Source organism: Rhipicephalus sanguineus, chromosome 11 (assembly GCF_013339695.2).
Source record: "Rhipicephalus sanguineus isolate Rsan-2018 chromosome 11, BIME_Rsan_1.4, whole genome shotgun sequence".
Taxonomy (NCBI): domain Eukaryota; kingdom Metazoa; phylum Arthropoda; class Arachnida; order Ixodida; family Ixodidae; genus Rhipicephalus; species Rhipicephalus sanguineus.
In genome coordinates, this window is record NC_051186.1 from 96773480 (window position 1) to 96797536 (window position 24057).

The following is a 24057-nucleotide window of genomic DNA, read 5'->3' on the forward strand; positions in this document are numbered from 1 at the left end:
AAATTGTACAATGTGTAGCACGCGCCTAATTACTTTTGACCAGTCGATTTACCTTTTTTTTATTACTAGTGCACTTAGTCCGTTCTAATGAATTTAGTCGCATTAGCGACTTTATATCTTCAGTGGTGTGTGATTAATACATCATGCATAACAGTCGCTTCAGCACGTCCGTTCGGTACCCGAAACCAAGCAAAGCTGCACTGCACTCTTTGATTGCAGAAACTGATGTCAGCCATGAGCTTGCCATTATTTAGTATCCCCATACATTTTTTCAGGTATTCGTTCTTGCGATTCTCTTTTCATTTTCCTTCTGCAGCCCGAACAACTACTTACGCCCAATTTCACTTGTGAAGAATTTCACAAGTCCCTTCAAGTTCTTTTTTTTTTTCATGCGGTAAGGTGGGAATAGGCTGGTGCTTTCAATACTGCATATTACTTGAATAGCTAAAAGCAAGCAGCATCTAATGTATCATTGAATAACCCTAAAATTTAACACGCTCGTGGCGGCAGTTCGGTGCATACATATTTGTCGCGGTTCATATAATAGCTATATGTTCCAACGAACAGTGTACATGAGCGCGTGTGGTTTACACTGGCTTATTCCTTGAGATAAAAAAAAATATCCACAGAATTTGAAGGATAGCAATATCTACGTTTTTTTTTTCGGCAGTGGCAACGTCAAAGCGCTGAAGATCGACGACGTCAAGAAGAGGTGGCGTGGAAATTGGAAAATTACGCTTTATCAATGCCTTGAGCGTTCACGGAGCTTACAACTACAACGAAGAGCCCTTCGACGGCGTGTTCGGATTGCGACTAGGCACGCACGCCACTCACTCATATGGCACGCACACGAGTCATAGCCAAGCCGTGGCTGGGATTGTTTCAGCGCCGACAGCAACGTCTCGGGAGAGGCTCTGTTCGGTGGAGCCAACGAGCAGTACTACCAAGGTCAGCTGAGCTTCGTGGACGCTGAACTCAACACTTTCCAGTTCCGCATCTCAAGGTGAGCGCAAGGAAATTAGTGAAAAGCCTGCCGATTCCTTACACCCGGCGTAGAAGTCCTATTGCAGCTGTGAGAAATTTTATAATTTCCTGAAGAGACCAAAAAATTGAGGCTATCCTTATTCTTGATTATGTATCTGGTTGTGCGCACTCGCACGTCGCCGCTCGCGGACCCTGGTCTACTCCTTCGGTTAACAGTGTTTCGTCGCGGTGCCCGAAGCGGATCTCGGAGGCCACGTTGAAAGAAGCGCGTGGTTGAAATCTTCTCCGCCAGATGCCGCAACGATCCCAGCTCCTCGCAAGAAAACTGTCTGCTCTTTCAAAATATTTATTCAATTTATTCGCAGAACTCGCTCGCCATGTTGTGATCCAGTTCCCTTCGGGTTAACTAATTCACCCTTACTATGCGATGTAGTAGCCTCCTGGTTGGCTAGGGTTTCACAGCGACCGCCACGAAAAAGCGTCTTCTAGGCATCAAATGTTAGACAAGGATGAATTTTTCACCAACTGAGAGGCGGCTCTTCTTGAAAAGGTCTCATTGATTTTTTATTGTAGCTTCGTGCTACCAACGGGTGGACGACAGGTATCGTGTTTCTCTTCCATGTCTTCTGTGTTTAAAAGTGTCTGCCCCTCCCTGCCACCCCCTTTTTTTCACATTTGAGGGCTCCTAAAGCGGAACTCTCTTTGGGCTCCCTAGTTGCGTACTTATTTCTCTGTCGCTATAAAATAATGTGCGCTTTTTCATGTGCCCGTATTACCGATTAAAAAGTTGCACAAAAGAGGTGCTGCTTTTGAGCGATGTTTATTTTTCCTAACGGCGCAAAACAAATTTGAAGATTAGCAAGGCAAGAAAAAGCCGCTTCACTAGTAAGTTTCTGCAATGAAGTGCTAGAAGGCCGCCGTCCCGGCTATTCCCATTTTCATTGCAGAAGCGCATTTGCCGTGAAGCCTAAGGGCTAGTGTCTTCCTATGCGCAAACTACTTCGGCCGATGTTTAAGTGGCCTTTTCATTTTTCTTGTCTGCTAGTGAACAAGTGAGAAAATGTTTGCGCATTTGTAGGATGAATTGAAAGTGATGACGTTTTTTTTTTATTTTTTTCAAGCGCTGCAATAATGTCTCACACGCAGGTACAGCTACGCTGGCGTGAACCGAATTTTCGCGTCAAGAGATTCACAGTCAACGGCAGTGCTGGCTCCAGCGGAGAAATTTATTCTTGGTCCATATCGTGAAATTTATAGCCTCAACGAGCTACTCGGCGGGCGCTTCACTAATGAAGGGGTAAGTTTGATAGTAAGTGAATTTCACATGTTTTAGCACGCATATGTCAAATTCCATGAACATGAGCAGGCGAGCTAGCTACAGGCAAAAGGCACACCGCTTGTAGCTAGCTGGAGGGATTTGCCCACGGCAAATATTTAACTATCACTGCATTTCATTGACCTGCAGAGCAACAAAAAAGACAGACTTTGCAGACCTCCCCTCCCCCTCCCCGACTACTTTCTTTGCCTTAATGGGCGAGGAAATACGTTCTCAAAGTTGTTCACATGAAGCATCGCTGCAGAATCTGACCGTTACGATAACAAAACAATGGGCACACACAATGACGTTGCTGCATATTTACCTAGTTAAAACAGCTGCTTTATATTTACCCCCGAACCTTAGTATGCCGTCGCCAGAGACGGAGAACAGTCGCGCTACCTAATAATGGTAAAATGCAAAACAGCCACTGTCAACTTTACTTCACTAACATAATACTGAATATTTGAGAAGTTTGGAACTGAGCAACAATGTAGAAGAAATATTCGATACAAATCATACGCAAGTTGGTGGGCAGGTGCGTCCTACTGCGAATCAATGAAAATTGCGTGCATTTAAAATGAGATTGCCCTTTCGTGCACGGATGGAAGTTAACTTCATCACTGATGTACTTGGTTCAACTTTAACGTGCCAAAACCGCGATCTGATTATGAGAGACGCCGTATTGGAGGACTGCGGAAATTTCGGCCACCTGGGGTTCTTTAACGTGCACCTAAATCTAAGTACACGTGGCTCAAACAAGCAGTCGAACGCCATAAACACTAGACCACCCTGGCGGGGCGATGTACTCGGTTCAGACATCTCGCATCCAGACTAATCAAGGCTTTCAAACACTGGTTTAAGATGCTCAGAATGTGATATAATACCCCAGCTCAAAATTAGAACTTGTCTTTACCTTCTCCTTTCTTCAATTATGTCGCAATGCATTTGTAATACGTTTATTAATCCATATTGTCGTTTTTCTTTCTTTTCTTTGTCGTGGGAGGAAGGGTTTTTTTTTGCTTGAAAGTCTGGTGTTATTTTTCTTGCAACGCAGTACGAGTTCTATTGTGGATTCAGGCCCGCCAACGTCATTTTCACCATTGCTACCAAGAGGTTTGTCCTTACGGCGGAAGACTACATTTATAAGGTACGAACTTCATGCATGAGGACACTGAAGAAATAGCCAGTTAGACTCTGGCATGAATCACCAAATGTCTGAGTTCTGACTCAAGCCACTGTATAACAACACTTGGCGAAACAATCGAGTGAGTAGGGTGCGAACAGATAGAAATAATTTTATGAGCATAGAGGTCTCCTTGCATCAAGTTACTATTAATCGCCTGCTTCGCCAATACTATGAACGAACGAACGAAGGAACGAACGAAGGAATGAATGAAGGAATGAAGGAATCGTTTTGAGCTAGAGTGGCTTATTGCCTAAGAGAGTGAGTGAAAGAAAGGATATAGGTGCAGCAGAGTCATTAGCTTCTAGAACTAAGTTGCGCGGCCTAATTTTATCAAGGTGTCTCAGAAATACAAGGGGTAGCTAGTCGCTTCACGAAATTGGAACAGCGCGATTTTCACACGGGGACACAAAAAACGACGCGGACCAGTGCTACCTTTAAACCTTTGAAGACCGTGAAAAAAGATTACCCCCTTACCCGATGCCTTTTTTGGGGGACTTGTAACGTATTTCTAGAAACAATTAATCAAAAATAAGCAAATAAAAAGAAGGTGGCGACGGTAATCTTTGACTTGAGCGTCTGTTAGTGTCACTCAGGCCTTGGCGTTCATGTGCTCTTGTGCATTCCTCGGATTAATATTGTATTTCGTTGCGCTGCCGAAGCGAATATCAAAGACCACCTAAAAAAAAAAACGCGTCGTTCAGGTGTCCTGATGAACTGATGCACTGATTCTACTAATTTTCATTATTCACCGTGAAAGTTAAATGGCCCTTATCTTAAGTTAACTTATGCTCCCATATTGTACGTATCCAATATAATTTTTAACATGATCCAAAACCATCGATATCTTACCCTTTTTAAGTTTTTCAAGAGTTTCTGAATATTTGATAACCGGAAGTTTTCGGAAGAAGAGCAAAACTGCCGCACGTGTCTCATGCGACTAATAAAGAAACAAAAATATTTTGCTTGGTAGACTAACTGCCTCTTTTTCAGCAACCGCACCTTCTCGACATCCTTCAAAGCACATCGATATCACCTGATGATTAATGTGACAACGAACGTACACAAGAAACTGAACATAGGTTCGGATATTATTGAAACAATAATTACATATGCTCGATCAATAAGAAGGGTAATTCTGGGGACGCGTTCACGACGGCTTCCTTATCGTTACATTGCATAGCCTAGATGAACTCGTAAACTGATGGAAATCTACCCGTCTTAGTTGCGCATTTAACACCCCTCCCCCCCCCCCCCCCCCACTCGCGGCGAGTCATATCTGTCATACTCAACCATCACTGCGTCGTTGCACGATATGTTTGTTTTGTTGGCGCAAGAAATTTACAGTTCTTTAGACAAAGCAAGCCTGTTCATTTCGCTCTTGCGCTGTTAAAAGAGCTTCTTTTTTACGATCACAGAGCAAGTGTGGCGTTTTGAAAGCACTATTCTAAGAAAAAGAGCATGTAATATTCTATAGGATGCTTTGTGAATATTGGAATTGCGACTTATGAAATAATTTCCGCGTGCGGACCTGTAATATTTGTTTAGGTAATAATGCTTTAAACATATTTATTTATGTAAGCATACTTCCAACACCAAGGAGGGCTTTTTGCAGTGAGGGTAAGAGCCTACAAACAAAAATAATTGTGATTGATACAGACAGGTTGATTGTATGAAAACGCCGGCGACGTTTAAACGCAAGTGAAAATATGTATCTCTTGACTAAATCCAGGACCAAGGAAAACGTACGGTGAATTTCTGATGGATTGTTACTCGCATGGTAAGGCAGAGCCACGGCCGTGGCTGATGTGTGAGAAAAGTAAACCTTTCCATTGCTTTAAGGCACAAAGCTGTAATGACGTTTTTCTTAGTACTGTTAGTTCGAGCTATATCAACTTGCTCTAAGGCACGAAACTCAGCAACAAGCTACAAGCAATCATAAGCACTTCGTTTCTGCAGCTAGACTACCATATTCTGCTGTAATCTTGCGATATCTGGGCTGTGTTTCCAGCGCATCCCAGCAGACCCACGAAACGCAAGCGTAGATATTTGCCGAGAGCGACATTATTAATCGGGAAAGGGAATGTTACTGGAATAAGTGGACAAATATGCATGAAACAATAAACGTGTGACCTTTACCGTCACTTAATTATATTTGTTGCGATTACAACACAATAAGTACTGTGCGAAGGCTGATAAAAGTGAAGAAAAGCAGCGAAGGTACATTAAGTGCAATAGGTTCCCGAAAATTGACAGTCAAATGCAAGGTTGTGACTTTGTAAATAATCATCCTCACCTCTCCTACAGTGGACCTCCAATCCCCTCGCGAGCACGGCAAAGAAAAAAATGTCGACTCATTCACTTAGAGCATACACTATAAAATTCTGAAAACAAATACACCATGCTACCATTTCCTACTAACTGTCTCTCGTGTGAATAAAATGCGACAATTTCTGCTAGCATTGGGCACATTTGCCCGGTCTATGATTTCAGCACAACATTTACGATGAAAGCACAGCATGTACGAAACTATGAGCAATCTGTTGAACCACCCTTAAGAGACAAGCGCGCGAGCACGGGCTACCACGCGCTGTAGGTCAAAACATAGAGCCGGATTGATGGGTCGCAGGTTCGAATGCCTCTCGCACATTTCTGAAAAAAGTCTCTTCTGGACTATTTTTCGGTGTGATTCATTTACACACACACGCATATATATATATATATATATATATATATATATATATATATATATATATATATATATATATATATATATATATATATATATATGACTGAAGAGGGATGCGCGTACGAAATCTGGTTTTATTAACGTTTCGGCTGGTGGGCCAGGCTTCGTCACAACCACATTTCGTACATGCGTTCTTCTTTCATTGATCTATCGTACCGTACCCATCTATCTTCATGCCATATATATATATATATATATATATATATATATATATATATATATATATATATATATATATATATATATATATATTATAGTAGTGGGAAAAGAATCACGCGGACCCCGATAGAATAAGGAATGAGGAAAGAAACTACGACTTTCGTTGGTTCGGTACTGTATATTTTCACTAACGTTTCTGGTGGACCAGACTTTGTCAAAGTGGCAAAGTCTTTGAAAGTCGTAGTTTTTCTTCATTCCTTATATATATATATATATATATATATATATATATATATATATATATATATATATATATATGTGTGTGTGTGTGTGTGTGTGTGTGTGTGTGTGTGTGTGTGTGTGTGTGTGTGTACAGAACGCCGGCGCCAACGCACAGAGAGTGTCCATATGCATCGTATTTGAAAATTCCTGCTGAAATGCCCCATGCCGAGCGTCGCATTTCAGATGTACTGCCTTCATCACCAAAATGATTGTGCGTGGCCAATTATTTTACCCGCGATATGTAAGAACTCGAGGTAACAACAATGTTAATTTGCCATTAACTCCGTGTTCGTTGTCTTTTAATTGCCACTACAAAAGCAGGTCTTGTGTACAAATGTGGACACAGTGTCGCAAAGGGATAACAATGCAGTTCCCAAACCAATACGTTAATATTTTAAGAATCCTATAACCTCGGCGCAACATTTTCGTGTCCGCTCTTTTTTTGATATCTTTTCTCTCTCAGGTCGACACACCTTCTGGAACTAAGTAATATAGCGCTTTCAAGACGGCCTACAGGGGAGACGACGCTGCCGCATGGCATTTGGGCATTCCTTTCCTGCGGCGAACCTACACTGTGCTCGAAGCTCCCTCAAATTCGAGGGGCCACGGGCGCGTGGGCTTCGCTCCTATACGCTCGCCTTGACAGCGTCGTTAAGCACAGCGGACAGCGCAATTTTCGGGTTGTGATTTCACGGCCTAGTGCATTTCAATTCTTGAATAAATTGCCATTACAAGCTCGTTTGTCGCGTAGTCTTCCACATGAAGTCTAGCTGCCTGTGCGTGAGCTTTCACGGCACATACGTGCTCTGCCCTTTGGATGAAGCCTTTTGGCAGGGAGGCTTGTCTACGTCTATTGCGTAAGTGCATCTTCGGCTAATCATCCGCGAGGTAGTTTCTCAATAATATCTTAGAGCTGTGGGCATAATTGTGAAAGTAAAGGAAAGGTATTTTTACAGAACTAACTAACCTTTACTCCATCAATATATATGAGATTGAAAGTGGTTGTCTTACCAGTCAGGAAGCTTTTTTTTTATTATGATACTGTCTTAATGCCTTAAAAGTAACTCGCGCATGGTTGAAAAGGAGCACACGATAAAACGACCGTGAAGAAGGCGTTAATATTGAGACTATGCAGAGCGCTTACCTAATAGGTTTCATAAAAGGTCTGCCGCCGACAAGAACGTAGAAAAAACTATAACTTCCGAAAAAAAAACTTAAATATATTAATTCTATAACATCTTCTGGCTCTTTCATCAAAATATAGTGCTTTCGTTGACATGTCTACTAACTGAAAACCCACTGATACGCAATAAACATTTCTTTCTCGCGGCTCTACGACATATGACGACAAATTTTCAAACACTCAATTATAGCTTATAAAACGAAGAAGAACATTCAGTAAATGCCACGCTATCAGGGGTGTATCTCAGTCTGGAGTTATAGTCAATTTGAAATTATATTTATTTTAAGAAGAGGTTTGCACTGTTCAGACACTTAGCATCACGTTGGTCGCTTTGCACCTCGATGTACAGTACGGTACCTTCGTGGGCACCCAGGTCCTAACGGTAGCCCACCATAATGGATCGCCCTAAATGCCCTAAACTTTGGGGGCTCGTAAATGTAATTAACGAAAATATCGAATGGGCAGACCCATCATCAACTTTTGCTGCCAAATACTTTATTCAATTTGCATCAATTAGACGCGTTATTGGTGTCCTTCAGCACCAAAAGCAGCGTTCAATTGATTTCCTACGTAGCGGTAAATCTGTATCGCCATCTGAATTGCATTTACAGATGTTTGGTTGAATATTTCATTATATACGAAACTGGAGCGTAAAGCTGTAAATGGTACCCGAATGTTCTGTGTAAAAAGGCGACTTCACAACATTATTTTTTATTGAGAGAGAAAAAAAGTCACAGTTTCGCCGCAACGACGAAGCAATGAATGAGATAGCAACAAATTGGAGTGTAACGCGAAGAACGGAAAGCAGCTAGAAATTGCCAGCGTGTCGCTCGAGCCCAAAGGACGCACGAAAAGAACGCGCACAGGACGAGCGCGAACTATCATCCGTCACAGCTCGATACTTGAAGCGCACTGCTGAAACATAAAGCAGGACGCACGAAATGAACGAACAGGTACACACAAGACGAGCCCGAACTAAATGTCGCAGTTGTTACTTATTTCTGTTTGAACAGCGCGCTGCTTTCGCAAACGCGGCCGCTGCAGCGAGCGAAGTAAGCTTCGTTGCGCTCCTCGCGCCATCTCGCTGGCAATGAAGAAACGGTTATAAGCGCCTGCCGTCTCTGAGTCCGGCCAGCGGTAAAGGGTGTGTATATAACGCTCGGCGTTAGCTTCCTGGAGGATCGGCGTTTCGTGGCGTAGTGGCTAGCACCACGGGCTGCGGAGCGAGAGGTCCCTGGTTCGATTCCACGCCTAGGAAGCACTTTTCTGAATAATTTTCTTTGGGGCTTTTATATATATATATATATATATATATATATATATATATATATATATATATATATTTATACATATACGGTGAATGACGGCGACGGACAAAAACCAGCCGAGATTGTCCATATAATTGCTATCGCAAAAAAAAAACAATCTATGGCCCGTTTTCCGGAGCTCCTGGTGAAAACGTGGTCGGTCTAACCACTAAATAACCGTTGAGTATTGTATCTCCAGAAATTGTCCGCTGAAGTTGCTGTGATAACCCAGTATAAGCCTATCCCGAAAATGTTACAATTTCTTTAGCCAACAGTTCTATCAATTATGATAGAAATTTATTCTAAATGTGTTGTCTCTAATATTATCGAATGCTTTTTGCCGGTTAAAACTTCTGAGGTTCAATGTTCCTTTTTCTTTCTGAAGAACGTTCCTGGTTATGTAGTGGTATCGAATAAGCGAATGGCTCAATGTTCTTTGCACACGTTGCCATGAGTTCGAATCCTTCTGGAAACCGCAGTTACCTAAGTCGAAGTGGTGTATCCACCCTTCGAAAAGAAATAACGTAGTGGTCCTAGCGGAAATCAACCGAGAAACGGCACTGCAATTTGAGAAAAACGAGAAAATACCTGAGCAGAAAAAGAATTCCTTCCAGGGCAACGACTTGCTCTGCCTGCGCGGGACGTCGTACTAGAAATATATATATATATATATATATATATATATATATATATATATATATATATATATATATATATATATATATATATAGCTTGCGCCACAAATCAAACAAGTTAAATAACCCCAGGTGGTCAAAGTTCTTCCTTCCGCAGTTCCCAAATATGGCAAACCTCTGTATCATATTGTGGCCTTGGCACGTACACCGGGAAATTATTCAGTGATTAGCACGTATCTATTTTCAAAACGGCTTCAAACTGTGGTCCGACTTTCATCAGAGTTTACCACTGATGACACATTCCAATGCTACATCACCAAAATGACGCCTTACATAGCACGCAGCTTGCGTAAGACGCATCTTAACTTCCATGAAGTGATGTATTTTACCGTCACTTACTAAGCGTTGTTTACAATACTATATATATATATATATATATATATATATATATATATATATATATATATATATATATATATATATATATATATATATATATAAAACGCTGCACTCAAGTGCAAAATTTCGCACGGCAGCCAAAATATCTGCGTCGCTGTGAACGGCTGATCACGTGTTGGCGAAGCTTCGAAGAAGCACAGTGGACTCTTTCTCAGCAGTGCAGATAAGATTCCGCCGCCCTAGCTGGGAAAGGTGTCAGATAAGTAAGAAAAGCCTCCACGAGGTCATTAGCAGCGAGGACTTCTTTATTTTGAACATATCACAGCGTTGCCTCGTGAAAAAGAGTGAAAAGAAAGGTGAACTGAGATAATTCAGCAAGCTTTCATTAATGACATCTATGGCGGGTGCTGTGAATTACGGATATGTTTCTTTCGAATGGCGCTCGAAAGAATATATCTGCCTTGTAAAGAAAACAAAGGAGTGCCAAGGATTAGGTATCATTTGCTTAATCTGGATGCAGCACCGTTTTATAACAAAAAAAAAAGACAAAGTTTCAAGCTTCTTCCGTTGAAAAATGTACTAAGTAACAATAAAGAGCATTACCAGGGTCTTAAAAATAGTCAACACGACTCTTGCATAGCTTATACCAAGCAAAAGCAGGAGCATTTCAGCCAAGCATTTTACGTATTTATTGCCATTATTCGTTTCAGGTGCATTCCACCTCACATGGACGGTGGTCCACCCGTGAACTGCGTCATCATACATGAATAAGCTATTCCCCACAGAAAAATTGCCAGCCTAAAAGGGAATATTTGCTTTCATAAAAAAATGCCGTGTACGCCAAAATGTGGCGACCTCAAAAATCAGGGAAAGTTTATTTTTCTGAACTAGGTTGCCTCAATCGCTAAATACTTGCATTCGAAATGGTTTTTTATTTATAGACGGTACATTTATTGTGTTTACTGCAACTGTTATCTCATTCATAAATTTGTTATAGGTATATATTTACGTACTTTTGATGAGCTCTTTATACAAAGCGTGGTAATTGAATGCTCTACAAGGACTATGGTGTCGACATTTTCTAAAGCGAAAGTTCTGTTCTATTCTACAGATTTGTGAAAATAGAAAATAGAATGTTTGGCATGCTTTGCTCTTCGCTAGATATTTTACCGTGTGCCCAAGGGGCAACTTTAGTGCGAAGAAAGTCTGCCCTGTGCGCTCGGATAACGCGATACCGCTTTCGACTGCTTTTCTTGCGTGGCGCAGCATCACCACGAAGAGCGCAAAGGACCAGTAAGCAACATCGGTAAACACGTTGCGCAGTCGTAGCTTCTACAGACGAAAGGAAAGGAACAGGCTGCAGCGATGGTGAACCACCTCTTGTCAGCCAAGATTGTAGGGCTCTTTTGCATCTGCGTCTGCAAGGCAACCAGGCATGTAGCAATTGCTTTTATGACTCTTGCATCTAGTCTTTGCAGCACCAGATACCGCTGCACATATAGCGACACTCCATTTAACAGATGCAGTTATTGTACGGTGCCGAATTTTCTTTCTACTACATGCTCCGCGGTGGTTTCCTGTACAATTACATCGGTGACGCAGCTTTATGCGATTGTAATGCATACTACACAAAGTTCGATGTCTGCAATATTTCGTCTGTGGTTCTCCTTCACACAGTCCAAATATCACGGTGTCCATGGTTAGAAATGAAACAGTTATTATACGGCTTAAGCATTGTTGTCATTCAAAGTAACTTCAATAAGCAACGATAGACCACTGGTGTTAGTTTGCGTCTCCAAGTTCAAGACTGCAGACTATGACATATTATGTAACAATGGACTGAAGTTTTGTGTGATGTAGGCAAATGAACACCACTACAGTTGAGCGATGTAATTGTTTTTGTTCCCCTTTTTTTCTGACGGCGAGGAATGCAAATAAACTCAGGTTTCCAAAAGATAAGACAATTTGACGATAATTTATTAAACTGAATCGTTACAGAATTGACTCAAAGCGGAAAAGATGCCTAGAGACAGAGGGAGCAACAACAGCTGCTTAGAGTCACCCACACTGCACGGAGGGAAGGTGTGAGGAAGGGTGTGTGGCAATGAAAAAAAAGGAAGGAGAGGGAGATACAGGGGTAGAGATAAACAGGGACAAGCGCGAATAACTAAAGACGTACGCTGCACAATAGCAGCAGGTGGCGCTGTTAAAATCTGTGACCAAGATCCGTCAAATTGAGAAATCGTAGCGTGATTAATATCTTTTGGGTGGAGTTCCTTTGAAAGCACTGGTAAAGCTGGAGTCATAGACATGGACTAGATGAGGTGTTTTTTTGCTGTTGCATCTGATATGCAGCAATCTGCCGATACTAGCGCCTTAGTTTCAAGGCTGTGTCTTGTTTTCAAGCAGGTCATGCTTGTGTCAAACCGACGACCGAGGAAGAAATGCGATTCCTGGCATTGGAGTATTCGCAGTGCCCCTTACAAATTACAACAACGTAAGTTCCTAAAATATGTGTGTTGGGCAGCATTTCTTTCTAGAGTAAGCAGTGAGGCTCACTGCCACTTCGTGACAAATTTCTAAATGTTCATATGACGTTTATTTCAGACTGTACAGCGCCATGGCAGTAGACGTCTCGCTTTACTGTTGAATCTACAATTCCGAATATGAAGTAAACATAAGCGTGTTCAGTAAAGCTGTATCACATGGGAACACCTGAAGGCAGCGAGTATAGACCAGAGTAGCTTGCGCCACAAATCACACATGTTAAATAACCCCAGGTGGTCAAAGTTCTTCCGCAGTCCCCAAATATGGCAAAGCTCTGTATCATATTGTGGCCTTGGCACGTAAACCGGGAAAATATTTCACTGATCAGCACGTATCTAATTTCAAAACGGCTTCAAACTGTGGTCCGACTTTCATCAGAGTTTACCACTGATGGAATATTCCAATGCTACATCACCAAAATAACGCCTTACATAGCACGCAGCGTGTGTAAGACACATGTTAACTTCCTTGAAGCGATGTATTTTACCATCACTTACTAAGCGTTGTTTACAATAACGACACGAAATAAGTGTGCATAAGAGCATATAATGAAGAAAGGTACAGCCTTAATTTCAGGAATAATTAGTAGTTGGTTATTATTTTGACAATACAATTTGAAAAAACTACTTGTGAACTACACGACGCTGTTATTGTAACAATTGGCATTGAAGTATTTTTGCACCAAGTTTGTGCTCTTTTTTTTAAATTTCATTTAATCTCATAGATACAAAATCGGTTAGCAGGTCATCTAGCAAATAGCACAATCTATTGATAATAAACTAAACTCGCAATTACGTTCTCACCCACTGTTTACATGAAATTTCGCCACGCAGCTACAGTACTACTGCGACCTGAACATTGGGTCTCCGTGGCAATCCTTTAAAGCAGCGCTTGATACGGCTGGTGCCAGCTGGGTGCTCTCCACAAACTGCAAAGCGGATCTGGAACTGTGCCGTGAGTAGATTGTGCTGTAATTTATGCCCCAACAACGCAAACTGTTACGAAGAGCCGGTTTTATTACAGCTGATTGCACTAGGCAAAGAGGAAAATAAAGTGTACACTAGAATGTCATATCTGCTGCCGCAAGCTCATCCATAACGGTAATCAGAATACATGAACACACCTATTAGACGCGCCAATTACCGCACTACAGTGAAACTTCAATTGAACGAGGTTGAATGAAACTCATGAAAAAATTTCGTTGATGTGAGAGTTAGCTGGACTCAAACAGCAATGTCGTAGCTGGGTGTGTCCAGATAAGATCGAACACGAGGTCCCGGTCACCATTCCCGATTTTGATGCAATTTGCTGTAGCTCTAGGCATTACACCCAGAACAATGGTTTCGCAGTTAGTTTTGCGAAAAAAAATTTGTTCGCCTGAAAACAAATATACAAGTTTTGGCCGCAAAAAAGACTTTTCCGCCAATTTCTCGATTTCTGAATTTTGAGCGCACGTAGGGAAAAAACGGTGCACACTTTCGTCACAATATTTATTCCCCTTAAAGAACAAGTTAAAATACAATCTTATGAGTCTAATATTTCCCTTGCTTGTCGAAGCACTTTTGAACGAAAAAATCACAAACTTTGCAAATGGCACAAAATACCTTTATTTCAGGAATTTATTACTGCAAGCAAGCTAAAGTGAGGATAATCAAAATCGGTACATATTAGCTTTGATACTTTCGCTCTCTTTTAAAATAATTTACGTGGTTTTATCGTGCTCCGTTTTACTCGATAATTGGGCTGAAACGTAAGTGATTTACCAAAAACGCCGAACTTTGAAAATGATTTTCTCAAAAGGGCCATTTTTATTTTTTTTTTAAATCCCTCTGATTGAAGTCAAGGATGTCTTCTACCATTCTGCCGAAAAAAACGTTGCATTATTTTGTTTGCTAACAAGTTATAATGCGTAAAATGTGACCATGCCAACCTAGCGGCCGCGTCGTTCGTTATGTGCTGGGAACTCGGATATAAGTTGTTAAAAATACTTGTACGTGACATAATCACAAATCAGCAGCTCCACACCAACAAATGCGCAGCCAGGTGTCATGGTTCAGCAAGCTTTGTCTTACGATCAGCTGCTTGACAAACCCACAGCAGCGGCCGCTCGATGCTGCGGGCGCCCGCATTACGTGAGTACCGCTTCGACTGCGGATGAGCTCCGCTTGCGCGCCAAACTACGCTCAGAGGACAAACGCGAGAAGGAATGCATCACTGTGAAAGTTAAAGGCTGTTAAGTGCCAACAAATGTCATACTATGCAACGAAAATTCTGCGGCAATTTTCGTCAGATAAGTTCTTCTTCTGTAACCAATTTAGGGTTTGCACCATTTTACGTGGAAGTAACTATTTCTGAGGTCTCACCGCTAATGGTACCATGCGAACCTCCCTTATGTTTACGCATGTGCAAAATACGAAGTAATATTCTAGTAGCGATGAATGCGCATGATACACTCCTGCATCGTCCCCATAGTGCTTCCACTGTGATAATCGGAATGCGTCAAAGAAGCATGTCATTATGGAATGCCCGCAATACAGAGAACAGCGCATTCAATTGAGTGATCGGTTGAACAGCCTTGGTAGAAGACCTCTCACAATGGGCATACTACTGAGACTGTGTCGACACCAGGACAAACGGAGACTTGCAGCAGGTGTTCTTCGTGGATTCTTGATGAATACGAATTTATTGAACTGTTCGTAATTGACAGTTTTGCTTCCCTGGATCGTTTTTTTTTTGTCGTTAATGGATATATCTTGCAGTCATTTTATGTGTAAGTGCATGAAAACTATCTGCGCATACTCTATCCGCGGTCATGTGTGAACCACCCTGCCACTGAACTGCGCCCTCAGATGTAGATACGCCCGAGATCGTAACTGTAGGTAGTGCTTCTCATTATCATATTTCTCTTCTTGTTCGTTTGTTGTTTCTTGCTTTCTTGTGTGTTTTTATTATCAGGATCTTGATGTTGGGATAGCCGGTTCTAACACAACCTACCTTACCATTGTTTCCTGTATCAATAAAAAGACATATTCAACACAGGCCAGTACAACGTTGTGAACTGTGGCTGTCCTCAGACAGTCGCTGCACGGCGCAACCATGCATCGGATTTGTATATACCCAAAATCTGTTGTATAGTGCTACCACACTACATATTTTTCGATTCAGTTTCCTCTTGGAGACGTTGCTATAATATGTGATAGCATCTTCGGCAGTATAGGTTCCGTGCAGACGTAACGCCGCTGCCCAAGCGAAGGTGTCCCTAGCGGCAAGAATCGCAGATTTAGCGGGATGCTCTCACGCGCTCGCAATGGGGTGAAAGCGAGGAACGATGGCTTTTTACGATGTCTATACTTGTCGTGCTTTTCGCGCTTGGCCAGTGACCAGAGCGGCGTCCGTCCGCGTTATCAACGCGATCAGTCAGCCGCAGGTGGTGGACGAGAAGAATAATATAGCATAAAACATCGCGCCGCGATTGCACCGCTGCTCGCTCCACGCTCCCGCTGTGACGGCGCGAGGTATAGGTTTCCCAAGCAGCGCTTAGCGGCGCTGCTGCTCTTGACGGGCAGCGCCATCTCTGGCAGAAAAATAGAAACTGGTGTGTAAGCAGCGCGCGTTTTCCCTTCTCTCCACTGCGTTGCCGCGCGCTTCTGTGCACGTGCGGAGCTCTCGCGGTGCACTTGAGGCGCCTCACAATGTGCCGCTTGCAGTGCGGCTTCAAAAGGATCTTCAAGCTTGACTGGAACTTCCGAAAAGCGAACTTGGTAAAATGAGAAAGGCTCGTCAATCACGTTAACGGTGAAGAGCAGACGATCGACGACAACAACGCCCGACTCAAAGCGAAATGAATTTCCCAAGTCGCGATTACACCGTGTAGGACGTATACCTCGAGGTAAGCCTCATTCTGTCATGTTAAAGATGGATAATGGTCCGCATGCACTCCGCACTGAAGCCGTACACGCTATCGATGTTCTGAGGTGCGGACTACGAATCATATGATTGTTGTTTTGATATAGCATGCTTACAGTAGCAGCCGTGTACTTTCGTGAACAAAGGTTTGCGGCGTGCGAAAAAAATGAAATTATACGGCCATGGCACTGTTTCCTGAGAAGGTTAGAGTCAAGTCTTCCATGCCGCTGGAGAATCACCCGCCAGTTAAGACGCGAGGCAGCTAGCTGGGCTTTAACCACGGTGAAGCAAGATCAACTGCTCGCCTCGTTTTTTCGGCTCTCGCGTTATGCTTGCAGTCTCTTTTTATAATATCGACATGACAGGCGTATAAAACCTGCTGCGCGAACGCGGCTAGAATATCGCACAAAGTCAGAGGTTGGTTACTTCAAGGTTGCAACTGCAAAGCATGTATTAAGTGCCGGTCATATTTAGCGGCTTAAATATATATCACCCTAATGAAGTGACAAAAACAAAGGAAACCTGCAGAACGATGACAAAGCTTGCTGAAAATGCACAGGCGTCCGTTCCGGCGTGATAAAGCAGCCTTCCCGACGCGTGAATTGCAGGCGCCGAACTTCTCACAATGTGTCGAGTTCAGTTGAATTCAACCGCGCAACGCTAACGGTATAACGCGTGTGTGAACGTCCAACAACGACGGTAGGTCTCACGCACACGGAGAATCAAAACACAAAGTTGCTTCACCTACAACCGCAACTGCACTTTCACTATGCGAGAAGACAGCGAGTAATCATTACTGTAGTCGCTGCGTGCATGCGCCGCGTTACTTACCGATTGAGGTAGTCGAAACGAACGAAAGCGATGAACTCAGACAGCCAAAATAGAAGGCGAGACAGCGCTGTCAGCTATCCATGCTTGCCGCCTTTATTTCTGGTGCGACACGCCCGGGAACCGATACAGTCTCACACGTGAATCGTTTGCCTTGGTGTTGTCTGCACTGTTGCCGCAGGCCACTAAACCGCAATACTTCGGACCTCGCTTGCGCTTCCGCGTGGTCGCTTCTGCCATCGCGGAAATGCGCAGCTTCGCACAGCAAGCCTCTCGGTTCAACGTGCCGAGCTGACGGCCCCCCCGTTACCCGCACCTACAGAAGAACGCGTGCGCACGTGTGCTAGCGCTACCGTGAAAGGGGCTGAGTCGGCCGCGCAGGCACTCCAGAGCTTTCCGACAGAACCGCAGTGCGGCGATTTCGTCGCGCCGCAAACTTGACATTGGTTTCCCTATTGTCGCGGGCAGTTCGTTTTGTGCCAGTTGCGCTGTTCGTAGGAGTGCCGAACTCCAGCAATAATTGCTGCGTTGTTGGGTGCAATAACACCTACAGGAATTATCCGGGCACGGGTTTTTACCGGTTTCAATTTAGAGAATATGAACGGAATTGGCGTGAACGGTGGATCGCACTCGTTCGAAGAGAAAAGTAAGTTTTGTGAATAGATGGGGTATTGTTTTTTTCTGGGGGGTTCATTTGCCCGTGACTGTTGGTCTGCCGAGGAACACCTCTTCCACGACACCATGAACGTGCCTCGCTTCGAGGAGGTCCTTGCCTTTTTCAGATTAGCTCCTAGGAAGAAACTATATCGCGTAGATCTCGCTACCCAAACGTAATAATAAGAGGCACGCTTTGCAGTGCCATGGCAGCAAAACACGAGTCGCGACGACGAACTCGGCTGCACTGGTAAAGTCCGCGCAGCGAATGCAGTGCCATAGCCGTTCGATGGAAAGAGTATTTTTGATTCAGCGGCCGTGACAGTGCATTGCTGGTATCGCCAGTTTCATGTTCCCACTGAGTTCGCTGCCGCGTTATTCCGGGGGTGTAAGCTGTGATTGTTTAGTGAGTGAGAATGCCAGCGTTAAACGTGCGCAGTTTCGCTCAACGGGCTCGTCACCTCCGTTGTCTTCCCTCGTGCATTACATAAATGCAGCTCATGCATTTTATGTTGCCGCGTTCGCCTGAGGATAGACGAGGTCTGGCGAAATAGGAGCACACGCGCTAACGCTACGTTCTCTGACAGCTGCTAACAATTTCACGTCTTTTGGAAGCAAACGGGAAAGAAAACGCCTCAAGCGAAGCACCAAAACACGGCGCAGTGGCTTGCCGCCGCCTGCGTCGTCTGCTCCATTATCCCGCCAAATCTGCTGCCGTAGCCGCTTTGGCACTGGAAGCAGCACGCGACTGTGGCGGCTCTTAACGTATGCACGGCGCCCATTAAGCGATATGCTCCAAAACGATACCTGTTACAAAAAGCATACTTACCTTGCAAGCAGATGCCATAATCCCGATCTACATCACGCGCCGCCAACCGCATTACTAGCCGCAAATATGTTTGGCTGTTGCTCACTGGCATACGCCTTTTAGTGCCACATTAAGGAGCCTGTGTTCGGCACGGCAGTCTAGTATCCTACCACAGAGCCACGCCAGTGCTCGAAAATACACTGGTAAGGGACATATATATACGTTACTTCAGTTGAATATATAGTCATGGTAACAGATGTATCATTGCGTGTCCGAAGCGCAGATTAGAACGAGGCTCTAGCCCATGTGGATTGTGTAAAGATCAAGTGGGTGGTTCAAAGCTGCCTACCTATTACAAATGGCTCAGTCATAATTCTTCATCATCATTAGCATCACCATCATCATCAACCAGTGAACCAATAAGGTGTGTTGCTACATATGTACGCATAGTGTCCTACAGACGCATGGTTCGTAGCTCGCTACTTCGCAAAACGGAGAATTATGTGGCGTAGTGGGCACTTCGCGATAGTACTTGCAGAAGGCGCCCAAGGAGAGTTTACAAAGACCAATCCCACGCGCACAGGCGTTCAGTCCCTCTTGGCGCGGCTGAGATGCTCGCCGAGAAGCGAAGCATTCCGAGCGAACGAGAAGCAGATGCGAACGGGCCCTGATCACGCTATCACATTCCACTCTCTAAGGCGAAGTTGAAGTGCCCTTTAAGTATCTCTACGGCTGTGCAGCAGACTCCTAATTTGCTCTTTTTTACGCAAAGCTCTCTTCTGCAGTAATGCTTGTACCTTGATCGCAGTCTTACCCATCACGGTCGCTTAGCGGTTATGCTGCTCGACTATTGGCTCGAATGTCGCGGGATCTAATCCCGGCTCTGGCGCGCGCATTTTCAATGGCGGCGAAAATGCTTGAGGCCCGCGTACTTAGGATTAGCTGCACGTAATTGAATCACAGGTGGTCGAAATTTCCGGAGCCCTTCACTGCGGCGTCCCTCATAATTATACTGCCACGCACGCTTCTTTTGCTATTCTTATGTGACTAGCCCGTTGCACGCGTAGCCGCTGCCCTGCTCAAGCCACGCCCTAATGTCTGGGAACCTTCTAGATTATGTTAGAATCTTCTTATAGTCTTCAGCGCGAAAACGCGCGCAGCTGAAGTTATTCTGGATCTAACGCGGCCACCAGCGATAATGCTCGAATGTTCGATGCCGCATGTAAAATGCCGACACGCCTTGCTTCAGATCAGTTTTATCGACAGCTGACGCTCTGTTCCGTGCTATCAGCGTACATTGTGTATTGCTGTAGTTTGACTTTCAGTTTCCCGACCACAAGTTCAGCCAAAATAAAGAGTTTCATCTTGAACACGCCGACTGCTGCCTCTCTCGAAGTCACGACCCCGTGACAATATCATGGTCTTAGTATGGGTCCATCAACTCGAACAATCACTAACATTGATAGCAGCACCATTGCAATAATTTCATGCCTGTAGTGCTGTGCCAATGTGCAAATATTTGAGAACGAAAATCGACAAGCCGCCGATTCAGGCTGATATGCGTCCTGGGCGTAGCGCTGCTGTAAATGACAGATGACGTGACGGAAGTGTCGCGAATGCAGTTTTCGCCACTCATTGGCGTGCTCCTATACTCTTACACACGGATGGGCTCATACTGATTTTCAAATAAGAAGCGGCGCTAGAAGAAGCAGACGAGAGGACACATGCATGTATATGCACTGTCGTCTTCGTCTTGTTCTACGACTGTTTCTTCGTTCAATATCAGTGTGTACGGACCAGCCCAATAGAAGACGCTAATACAGTGTTTATAATCTTCGCACGTAGGTGATCGCGACAAGTACGACCCGCGCGGCTCCTTCACTCACGTTGACGGCGTGGACATCGCTTCGGCGCCCTTCGGGAACGGCACAGTTCTCGGGACGGCGTCATGGGATCGACAGCAAGTGGCCGGCGTCATTGTGCCACGAATGCCGTTCCTGCGCATCGGTGACTTTGACGGCAAGAAGGACATCTTCTGGGGCACTCCATCCAACGCCGTTCTTGGACTGGAACAGGGCTCCCGCTCCTTCTTCGGCACCCTGGTGCGCGAGCGGCTCATCGCGGAGCCACGGCTTGGCTTGTACTTCAGTCGTGACGACACGGATAACGGAGAGGCACTGTTCGGTGGTAGCAACAACATGCGGTACGAGGAGCCGCTGACATTCTTACCCGCCCTCGGTTCATACTGGAATTTTCAGCTAGATGGGTGAGCAGTAAATTTCTCCAAATTGGATAAGCACAATACGGGCACTGAGTCTGCAGGCGTAGCCTAGAAGTTGGCTATATACACAGCGTAATTACATAGCAAATTGGAACCCATCTGACCAAGAGCAATCACCGCCCATATACTCCGTACAGATGGTTAACCAACGAAACTGAAACTGAAACCAATGAAACTGTGCGGCCCCGGTGTTCATCAATGGGTCAATCCCAACGGCGCACTAGTCTTTCTGCGTTATTGGATACCAGCGTGGCCCTTAGTAAGCTGCCAGCTGCTGGCACAAGCAATGGGCTATAGCGGAGAGAATGACATCGCTGACGGCACAGCCAATGGCGTGCCTATCTTTTTCTTTCATTATTTCTATAGTCGCTCAGCACTCGTGCAAGCTCTTCTTCATTTTTAGTGGACCGGTGGTGAGTACAGTGGCTTCCCCAATTTCTCTGCACATACTCGCTAGGAGTCCTAAGGGCAAAGCCGCTCTTGGTCGAGCTTTTCCTGTTCGGGATCCGTGGTAGCGCTTGTGGGAATTATAAACGGGTATGCGCCGCAGAGATTGGGTACATCCAACTACACACCACTGTTCCACTAAAAATGAAGGCAACAATTAGCCCAACAAACGGGCATGTGCCACAGAAATCCCTGCGGTGCATCAGAAAACTATATTCCTCCTATACGCGTACGTGCCACAGAAGTTGCGTAAGTCCTACTACAAACAACTTCCAGCAAAAAGGAAGAAGGCAACAGTTAGCCGTACAAGTGGTGTGCGCGTTTCCACAGTCACGCCACCGACACGAGATATTTTGTGCTTATATAAGGCGGTGGCTATACTACCACCTCAAAGCTTAACAAAGAGTATTTGATAAAGAGCAGTGATACAACATATCGGAGCATCTTAAGTGAAGGTTTCTTTGTTAATAAACCTTGCATAAGAGTGGTATGGTCAAGATGCAATAGAACTATACTACCACCTCAAAGCTTAACAGACGTGTGTTAATAAATAAGAATGATACAACTATCTGAAACAGTTGCAAAAAATATAGAGGCCTAGCCTGACGAAGGGAACGCCACCAACTTTGCTGTTTCATCGGTGTCCTCGAAGCGGAGCTGCTCTTTTCTTTTTTTAAACAAACAAAGAACAAATTTTGATTTGTCCTGGCGATATACAACTTCCCTGTTAAGGTACAATTTGGCTATGTTTGGGATTAAGCCATTTACGGCAACAAAATCCTGCTTTAGTACTGTGCAGATGATATGCCCACATGCTCGCTTGTATCTCTACACAAGCGTATATAGCAAAAAGAGACAATTCCTTGCTTATTTTCGGGAATCGCCTGTAGTGCTTGTCCGGTTCAGTTGTTTGCTGATATACGATAATAAAATTGTACCATTAGTTATGACACAATAATCCCCAAAATTTCAATGATAGAAAGCTCACCTAGTTGGTAAGGATTCCTCATACACTTCAACAAATTTGGAGAGTGTGTTTGAGCGACAGCGTCTACAAAAGACTGCTTTAAGATAACCCGAAGCTGAATCTTTCGCCGCAAATTTGCAGGACAAGATACTGCGTCCTTACGCCACATTTTTTATGATTTTTAACGTCACTTCGCTAATAATTGGGATGCTTTAAGTTGTTTGAGCTTTTTGTTATATTGCCTGCCCCCATTCGAAAAGCGCTAGGCAAACCTTGAGCCTGCGAGCCTTGTAATGAGCGTACTTTGCGTCACGTTTCACCCAGAGCACCAGTGAAGCTAAATTTAGGCTTAAAACTTAAATTTAAAAGGCCTTTAAAATGTGACAATGGGGACATACAGGGTGTTCACCAAACCGTCAACATTAAAGGAAGAGCTTTACAGCATACGTGGTGATTAACTGGAAATCACCTATATTGTTTCCGTTCTGACCACTTAAAATAAACATAAGGCGCTGAGGTGTAAGTTTTCACCGTTGCCTGCAATGCCGTAATTTTAGAGAGCGTATGGCAGCCAACCCATTAACAATTAACTAATTGCGTTGAAATTGTAGAATGCTCGACGCACGGATTTTAGGCTATGTGGGCCCGTATTCGCAAAAACACCTTACGCTGAAATTTTCCGTGGATAATATTTGAGCCAATGATCATGCGGGTCATACCATTAGCGAAGGTGGGGGTGCAATAGGAAAACTCACTCACGAAAGCTTTCTGCTATGGGCCACTGGAGTTCTTAGGATGTTCATGAACCTGTGAACCGCATCCTGCCTTCACTCCTACAAAAATGAGAATCGCTCACGTCAGCTAGAGTGCACTTGTTAACATTCTTGCGCTGTTTCTTTTCAATTTACATGTAAAGAATCGAAATGGGACCTACGGCGCTACTGCTTCGCGGGTTGCATTGCCAGGCCTGCCACAGCCGACCCTTACATAGGAGGGCCGCCCATCGAAATACAACGAATAAAACAATGACATGGGAGCCATGAAAGTTGACAGTGGCGAGGTAAGGTGGTTTCACCAGCTACCAGTGTGTGTTCGTTTTAATCCTTTTCAAAATATTTTACTGTCTTTAGGCGTTAATAGGCGTTAACATATCAGAGGGTAACACGAAATACAGGATACACCTCTGAGACATCCGCAAAAACATTCACAACATCAAACGATGTTTATAATGTCATCATAAAAGCACAGGCTAAATTTTCAGCATGGTTAGCGTATGAAATAATTAAGGACTCATGGTTCACTTTTGGATATCTGCTTGACTCAAGAAATTCAATCTCTGCAGTGGTGCTGAACTGCGCGACGACATCAGCCGGCTCCACGACATCAGATTTACGATAGGGAATCGTACGTTCGTCCTGCA

The 24057-nt window shown here is 44.1% G+C and overlaps 1 protein-coding gene and 1 long non-coding RNA gene across 2 annotated transcripts in view; both read left to right on the top strand.

Annotated features, from left to right (window-relative positions):
* Nucleotides 1–881: 881 nt before the first annotated feature.
* Nucleotides 882–7393, top strand: LOC119374543 (uncharacterized). The gene is made up of 4 exons (XR_005180212.2): nucleotides 882–1003; nucleotides 2131–2281; nucleotides 3357–3449; nucleotides 7139–7393. It is a non-coding gene; the product is annotated as an uncharacterized LOC119374543 (long non-coding RNA).
* Nucleotides 7394–11564: 4171 nt separating this feature from the next.
* LOC119375247 (uncharacterized) overlaps nucleotides 11565–24057 on the top strand; it is a 44893-nt gene continuing 32400 nt past the window's right edge. The window contains exons 1-4 of the mRNA XM_049411214.1: nucleotides 11565–11632; nucleotides 12606–12696; nucleotides 13580–13700; nucleotides 20788–21208. Of these exons, the coding sequence (XP_049267171.1) occupies nucleotides 11565–11632; nucleotides 12606–12696; nucleotides 13580–13700; nucleotides 20788–21208 (701 nt within the window). The remainder of the gene's footprint in view (nucleotides 11633–12605; nucleotides 12697–13579; nucleotides 13701–20787; nucleotides 21209–24057) is intronic.